This window comes from Zerene cesonia, chromosome 20 (assembly GCF_012273895.1).
Source record: "Zerene cesonia ecotype Mississippi chromosome 20, Zerene_cesonia_1.1, whole genome shotgun sequence".
NCBI lineage: Eukaryota > Metazoa > Arthropoda > Insecta > Lepidoptera > Pieridae > Zerene > Zerene cesonia.
In genome coordinates, this window is record NC_052121.1 from 7656872 (window position 1) to 7665715 (window position 8844).

General features: G+C 39.6%; 1 protein-coding gene across 1 annotated transcript; it reads right to left on the reverse strand.

Moving 5' to 3' along the window:
- Nucleotides 1-53: 53 nt before the first annotated feature.
- Nucleotides 54-8830, reverse strand: LOC119835081 (myelin transcription factor 1-like). The gene is made up of 11 exons (XM_038359695.1): nucleotides 7864-8830; nucleotides 7234-7306; nucleotides 7054-7094; nucleotides 6517-6675; nucleotides 5749-6019; nucleotides 5133-5330; nucleotides 4802-5018; nucleotides 4571-4734; nucleotides 4378-4472; nucleotides 2960-3173; nucleotides 54-324 (listed from the first exon to the last, which is right to left on the reverse strand). The coding sequence occupies exons 1-11, from the start codon at nucleotides 8765-8767 to the stop codon at nucleotides 126-128; spliced, it is 2535 nt and encodes an 844-aa protein (XP_038215623.1). The 5' UTR covers nucleotides 8768-8830; the 3' UTR covers nucleotides 54-125.
- Between the last annotated feature and the right edge of the window lie 14 nt (nucleotides 8831-8844).

Genomic DNA, 8844 nt, shown 5'->3' on the forward strand with positions numbered 1-8844 from the left:
CTATGATAAGGAAATTGTTGAAAATATTTATAATTCAACGTTAATAGATTCAAATTTAACGGAACGCATTGAATAATTTAAACTAACTATAATTAATCACATAGTCGATAAAAATATTAAAACACTCACCTAAGAGGTTCCGAGTCCTGCCCGTCCCGCGGTTTGCTCTTCGGTTTGTTCGCTCTAGGGCAGCCTGAGAGTGACCGGTGCGAGGAGTAGTTGCCAGTGACGTGTCCAGAGCCGTCGCAGCCCGGTGTCGGACACTTCAGTTCCTGGGAGTGCGGTTGCAACTGCGAGCGATCAGCGCGCGGACACCCCGACAGACTGCACATATACAAACTGCTTACAATGGTGTGTTACTGTATCTTAGCTTACGAAACTATGCTTGGTTTTCGTAAAACATTTTTTTATTATGGGAAAGGCGCCTTTAAAAATTAAATTTGGAGGAAAATTCTAACTGTGTTAGCTATTTATAGCAGTGATATTCAAGGTCGCTTTACAATATTCTTACGTTTGTTATACTATGTACAACCTACATAATTCGGAATCATCTTTAAACGGGACATGTTTTGTTACGTATATCCATATGTTACGTATATTTATATGTTATATCGACTCCTTACGGCAGTTCAGTGCCATTGATTTTAGTTTATTAATAGTTGTTGCCATATCATCGATATTTTTCTCTATTATGAAGTCCCATGTACTTATCAATTATCACACTGCAATATCACATTGCCATTTAACACTGTTTATGGATGGTGGGTATAATTTGGTCGTTGATTGCTCTAATTGAATGAAACTTTACCTATAAATGTAAAGAACGAATGTTATTCATTAATTAAACAATCACAAATAAAACCATGCAGTTTAAGAATATTAAATGTAGAGCAACACTTGTATAAATTGCATCCAAACTTGCTCGGTATTATGGTTGACAATAAGTATCTATTGACGTAATTGTTTTAAAACGTATTATTTATTTTTAGTACCGTATATAGTGTAGACGTTGAATAAGAATTCAACTCATTAAATAAACAAAATGATAACGAAAATAGTGTATAATTTCCTGTAGAGACTAATATCATAAATAGTAATAAGTATGGTTACGAAAATATGTATGACCTAAATATATTAACCAACCACAATAATCTATATGTAGCGTATTAAATTTACACACTATAACTCTTCAATAAAATACGTTTTATCTCTAGTTTAAAATCTATTTTTGATCGGGATTTTTATAGACATCTACGTGGATTTAAAATAAGTCGTACGGAAGACGTCTTTTAATGTGTTTTAAACAAGACTGCACCGTGATTCGTGTTATATTCTTAAACGCGTCTATTTATGAAATGAAACATATAGCAGACGGCCTAGGTAATAATAAGAAAGCGTGTAACGATTAATGAATCAATAGTGTTTTCGTACTTAAATTGAGCGTAGTTATACAGTTTAAGTTTAAAGGAAATTAGGTAATTTTTTTAAATTTTTGTCGCTATAAATGTTACAAGCTCTTCTATGCAATAGAAGCACATCGTATTCACATCGTACTATCATGCGGTTAGTCAAATCAAACACAACGGGATGCGGAAATGCACAACTAGGGCGCCAATTATTATTTTTGTTTAGTTAGTCAATGCTGTCGCGAACACGTGTGATAGACTTCCAGTTTGACGAATATCTAGGTAGTGCATTATAAATGCCGCTTGCCTGCGATGAGTGGCGAAATGACCACTTATGTGCCCGGAGCCGTCGCAGCTTTCGACCGGGCAATGTATCAGCTCTCTCGATTCTCGTATGCGGTAACCCAGTTTCCCATAAAAGTCGTCACGATGATAGCTATATTAATAACAATTAGACAACCGTTCATTATTGAATATAGCCAGTATTATTTGCGTTCTCTATGCGCAATGTTCAACTTACCGCAATACGCCGCCTACATTCCAATTTAACACGTTTTATAATTAATGAATATTTTTGTGGGTAAAGTCATCAACCTAGAGTACTCTCTAACAAAAAGTAGCGCAAAGTAAATGATTCTCGCACGGTTGTTTACGTAAAATCTTTAAAAGTCTGTTATTGTTATATCGTGTTTGTCTTTGGAAGGAATAAAGTGTTATTACAGAGTCGTTATTGCTCGATAGTTTTTTTCCGTATTGAGTGGAGTCTCACCTGTTTCTTCGCATGTTTTTTGTGTGATATCCGTACATATATCTTATCTTTATTTATCTGGCACGCTCGAAGTGCGCGGTGAACACGCGCTGCGCGGACGCCGGTATATTTAGACTGATCCGTCAAGTGTGACTTACCGACTTATTTCAAATTCTGTATGACGCTACAAGTGTGTCACTATTATAACGTGCCGTTTGCGTGTTTGTTTGCATTTTGTTAGCTGTTACATATTTATGTTGTCACTAAGGTCGTTAACTCATTGCGATTATGTAAGAAAATTGTTAATATGAACCGTTTCTGACTGACGTAGTTTGATGTTTATTAATAGTTAAATTACTTTATTTTTTGTTTTTTTTTGAACACTCATTACTTATTTATTTATATTTAAAGTGCCTAATATCACGCGGTTTATTGAGTAAGTTGTTTAATTTTTACTTATTTTGATGCTTGATTTTTTATTTTCCTATGAAGATCCTTGGTGTTAATATATGACCCTGAGATAGGCGTGTCTGTTATTGTAATAATAATGGATAATAATTTGATTACAGAGTACCTATTTTAATTCAATGTGTTATAAGATCATGGTATATCTGTGCTTATATGCCAAGAGACTTGGGTTTTGTTCATTTATAAATCTAATGATAAAACAAATTGAATACAAACCATCGCGTTCTCTTTACCTATACGTAAATAAACAATCGCTTTATTTGTTTACATCTTCTGCGTCATACATCTGGAATCTTGAATGCAGAAAAGCAGGTCCGTCATCGAATAGAATATTCACCTGCTGTCCTTAGGTTTGTCGTGCGGCGCGTGCGGCGGGGGCATGTAGCACGGCGGGGAGTAGGGCGGCGCGTGCGGCGGGTACGCGGGCGGCGGCGGGTACGCGCCGCACTGGTACTGGTAGCCGCCGTAGCCGGCTGCAGCCGCGGCGGCTGCGTAGTCCGGCTGGGCAAGCCCGTAACCGGCTACGGGGTGGGGACTGACGCCGCCGTAGCCTGTTTCATTTGAATTTAATGTGAGACTAGCTTCTTATTATACGAATGACATATAATAACCATTATGCCTAACATAGTGTTTAGTATCTTTGACAACGTCAAAAATCTTATTATATTTAACCGTCGCCCTCCTTAAAGATTCGTTATATGTATTTATACTAGAAGCATTAGTGGATTGATATACAATTCGTCTTCTTAATCAATCAATTAATTTAGATTGATCAGTGAAACATTCAGTGAAACACAGAAAATAAATTAGAATATTAATTATTAAAAAAATTCCTATCAATGTTGTTAGTTTCAAAGAATATATTTTGTGATAAAAACTAAAGTATCCGATTTATGGTCTTGCAATATTACAAACACAATAATAACTCATACTTATTATAGAAGCCAATTTCCGTTGCAAACGTGGCCATTGTGTTGAGTTAACAAAGCATATAGACAAACACAATGTACAAGTGTAAGCAAGGTCACGGAGATTTATTGATTTAATTTTTTTTCTCTAGGTAGTATTCATAGTTGAAAATAATTAAATGACTTGATGTTTTAAATTAACTACAATAATTAATAAATAATTTAATTGAAAATCTGTATCATAAAAGTCTTCTTTTGGGATTTTTTTATCAAATCAAATTATGGTAAACTACTGAAATGTCCCTATATGTCCTAATTTATTGTGCATGCATAATGTAAATGTGCAGTTCAAACTTAATTAACTCTTTGCGTAGATGTTAAATGGTGTGACCGTATAATATAAAGACGCCTGCTCAGCAGGATTAGCAATGTAGCGTATATTCGTGTTGTGGCGACGATGCCAGCAGGGGCGGTAAAGTGGTCGTGTTTTAATTTGTACTGTATTTTACGACTCTCCTGGCGAACTTTACACGGTCTTTTGAATTTGGGCTTGTAGAGTGCAAAATGTGTTCGTGTTGACATTGAGAACAAGCTTGGTGAATTGCCATTTCACGTTAATGCGTGAGTGTATTTTGTTTTTGAAAGTTAATAATAAAAATAAGTCATAATATGACGAATCACATATTTTTGATTTCAAATTTTAAAAAACATTGATTTCTATTATTGGTTTTTAAGATAATTTTTGATTATATTTGTTAATAAAAAAATTCATGATTTGATTATGTGTGACTTAAATTTGCCGTGTGACATTTTGTATATAAACGATTATATATAGTATATGAATTACCTGCTGTATCTCGATGGTATGCTTCTAGGTATGGATGGCTTCCACCACTATCTGGTGTTGATTCTCGACTGTACGAGACTCCTCCAGGGAAAGCTCTACTGGGAAAAACAAACCAGATTAGTTAATTCAAATAGAAATTACTACAAGTGAAAGGGTTGTTAAACATTTAATGGCCTAACAATAAATGCCTCACCTATGTGGTAAACGGGTCACACTAAGGTCGAGGGTCTGGCCCTGCGGACTGGGCACCTGGGGACTGGCTGTGAGCTGGGGCGAAGCGCCCGGCTGTGGGCTGCCTCGGGCTCCGCCCCCGCTGCCACCACCGGCGCTCGTGTAAACCGGTGATGCATATGGACCCTGTCATAACAATGGGTTTTAATTCATAGCCATTAATTAATTTAAGTTCTCGTGTGCGACTTCTCACCTGTGGACTGCCACTAGATGTGGATAGGTCTATGGCGGGGCGGGGGTCGCGAGGGTCACGGGGGTCTCGGGGTGTCGGGGTGCGCGGGCGCTGTGCCTGCGCCGCGGCTATCTTCACGGAGAGATTGATCGCGGAGAAGCCGGGCGGCACCCCGGGCGCCATCGCCCCAACCCCACCCACGCCTACCCCACTCCCGGCCTCGTAGTGGTACATTGGCCTGGATAGATACCAATTTAAGACTTTAGACCCTGACCCAAAACTATCGCAACGTTGAGGCATTTAGGTGAGCGTTTACCACATATGTTCGGCATTTTAATAGACGTCAACGTACCTAGGGTAAATGGGTCCGGAATTGGTTTCCTGCTCGGACTGGTCGGTTTTCATTGGAGTGGGTAAGTGCGGGTCGTGGTAGCGCTCCTCCTCCCAGCTGTAAGGCCGCTGCGGACACTGCGCGGGGTCGTACCGCTCGAAGGCCGTTGCGCCCTCGTAACATCGCGCTTCATAGCCGTACCGCGTTTCGTTCATTTGGCTATGCGTAAAATATAATGTTGAACGAAAGCGGTAACAAATAACACTCTATCAAGTATAATTTGCTTTGCTGACGAATATGAGCCTATCATTGTTTATTATCTACAAAATCGTCCATTTATTATGTATATATCTATTTACGAATCATAAATAGCACACCTATGTCAAAATAAAACAACGTTTACAGATTTTGTTAGTTAAAAAATCTTTACTATTTTCATGATTTTATACTAATTCTCTGCAAATATCGAAGCGTAAAAATACGAAATAATTGTACTAAACTGTTGTCTAACTAAAGCCTAAGTTTTTTTTACACTGTACGTGTAAATAATATACGTGTGTATGTGGTTAAATTATTATTCGAAATCCAAGTTATGTTTACCTAGTTTTCATCATACAAAAGATAGAAGAGTATTTACCTATAGGAGCGCACGTGGTCATCCGGCGGGCGCTCGTAGGGCGAGCGTTGGTCTGGCGGCGCGCCGTACCCGGCGTGGCGCGTCTCCATGCCGGGAGACTCGCGCTCGGGCTCGGCGGCCTCCCTCTTTGGCACCAGCAGCTCGGGCGCTTCCCGCTTCACCTCAGGACTTGGCGGCGATGCCGCTTCTGACTCGCGTTTTTGGGGCGCTGATTCACTTGGCGCGCTCGATGGAGGCGGGGCGGATATGGATGCTATTGGTGCTGTTAACACTGAATAGATACGGTGTTGTTACTATTTGGTTTTTGAGTGTGGGAGTCGAGCACGCTTCGGTACGTGTTGGGCTAGCTCCCATTAGGAAAGCTAGCTCACCCCTACAGAAGATCGTCTGTGAAGTGGTAGCATTCTGCTTTGTTTCATTCGGTGAGCCGGCGGCCGTATCCTTTTCCTCGCTCTCATTCCATTTCTTTATAACAGTCGTCAAACCTTTCCTTATTATTTATACCTTAAAAGCGGGCAACAAATTTGCATTGGCCCCACGTCTGCAAATGTGCATGGGCGCTGGTGACCGGTTCCCATCAGGCGAACCATCAGCTCAGTTGTAGAAAAAATATAAACATATACATATACATTATATTTAAAATAACGTTATTACTGTTTTGCCTAAAATACACACAATTTTTAATAATTATAAGGTGGCAATTTTCATTGATGATTTAACTTCAAACGAGATATTTCAAGAAACGTGCTTCCATGTCAAATAATATACCTATGGGTCTAGCTCGTTGGGTTCTAGCAGCAGCTTTTCTCGCAGCAGCCGTAGGGCAGCCGGAGAGGGATCTGTGTGTACTTCGGTTGGAGCTGACGTGGCCGCGTCCGTTGCAACCGGGTGTTGGGCACTTTAGGATTGTCTCGTGCAACGCCAATACTACAATAATATTGAATGTGTAAAATGTTTTGCTTAATGGATATAAAACAAGGATGTCACATTGAAACTTCAAAAATTTCTAGCACGAACCGCTCAACACTACAATAGTGCAAGAAATAAAAAAATCAAATTATTCGTATACATGTCTTTAATAAACAAAATACTTATAAATAAACAACCTAAATTATTTGCCAAGCCTATATTGAATTTAAAAATAAGTGAATAAACATCTACTAAAACAAAGAACGTAAACGATATAAAATAAATATACTTAAAGCAAAAGCTTATTGGGCCATCTATTTAAGCCTCTTGCTTTACAAATAAATACAAATAAGATACATTGTAAGACTTAACGAATGTAGTATTTATTTTACTCACTCTCTGGTGTAACTTTATCCTTTCTTGGGCATCCTGACAGACTGATGGACAAAGCAATAGACGAATTTAGTTTAAATGCGATTTTAATATAATACATACTAAATAGAGTCGATTCTTAAAAGTAATTGACTTGTTTTGTCAATAGATGGAAGTTATTCAGCTGAAAGACATGGCACTCACCTTCGATGGTGCGAATAAAGGCCGGTGACGTGGCCCTGCCCATTGCAACCAGGAGTTGGACACTTGTTGCCTTCTGTGGACAAATCGATGGATAAATTATTATTTTGTTAATCATTGAGCGGGGGCGTGGGAGAGCGATCGATAGGGACGGGCGTGTCACTGGGCGTACCTGCGCAGCGCCGCCCATCGCATCGAAACCCATCCCCTCACAAACTCAAAAGAAAAAATAAAGAACGCCAGGCGACTGCGCGGTCCGACTATCAATTTTTCTTTTACGTCAAACGGGGCGGTACTACGACGCCCCGCCCATTACTCTGACCCGTTTTTATTGCATGACGTAAACTCAAATTACGAGGAAAATCTTTATATACATTTTACATGAAATCGTAGGTGGAGCTCTCGTGTAGGTTCGAATGTGAAGGTCTTTTGAAGGATAAGATTATATACATTGCAAATTATTATTAACACTGTTGGTACAATAGAATTTATATTATTATTGTATGAAACAGTAAAAACATTATGCGAACATTCAACCGAAGGGCCTACCCTGAGTAATATTGACTGACTTTGAAACAAACTTCTCCAAAGTACTGTCGTTAGAAAGTTTATTAATGGCTGACGTAGTAGTACCTCTGGAGGCCGGCGGCGACAGTGCGTTCAGAGGACGAGAGTCTCTTGTTGGCTGCGCGGAAGGCACAGCTCGTGCCTCATGTAATGCCGTGGCAGCTCGAGAGCCTATCCCCGCCGGCTGTAGAATCGTGTATTGCTTGGACGCTTTGGTGCTCTTGTCGTGATCATTCGAGTAACCACCAAAAGGTTCGCTTGGAAATGAAGTCGTATGAATTTTGTGTTTTACTTCGGCTGGTGGCTTGAATGCTGATTGCGTTGAATAAGGTAATGCTGCTGTAGCTGCTTTATATACGTTGTACAAAGTTTGCTTGTTAACCGACATTATTTCTTTCCGCTTAGATTTTGAATCTCTATCATCGTCGTATCTGTCGTCATTTCTATCTGACATGTCGATTTCAAGATCATTGGACGAAGAATCTATTATTTCATCAAAATGTGTTCCGTCGTAATGGTTGGAGTTTTTACTTTCTCGATGTTCTTCATCATTGCTGTCCGGTTCTACTTTTTCGATCATAATATTTTCGGCGTTTTCTTGTTCATTTTCGTTAATATCCTGTTCCGCGACTTGGTTATCTACCAAGAAGCTTCTTTGTGAGCCATCCGCACTATCAGATGATTGCGACGGCGAGGATGGTAACATTTTATCGGAGCGTTTATCATTGAACATGTTATCGAAGTCGTTATCGTCATTTTCATCACTATGGGTCGATTGTTGATCACGTGGCCAAGTACTTGAAAGCGATTTAAGAGAAACTTGAGTCCTTTGGAGGTAGCCCTTGCTTTCATCATTTGATTGGAGAAGGTGGTGCGGTGTGGTATACACTCGACAGCGCTGGTCATTTTCTTCTCGTCTTTCATCATCAATGAGTCGCCGTCGTCGTTTGCCCCCACTTTCGTCATCCATTGATTCTTCACCGTTTCCCTGACTGTGCTGTCTGTCAAGTATTCGAAAAGCTTCTACATCTACGCCAAATTCAAATC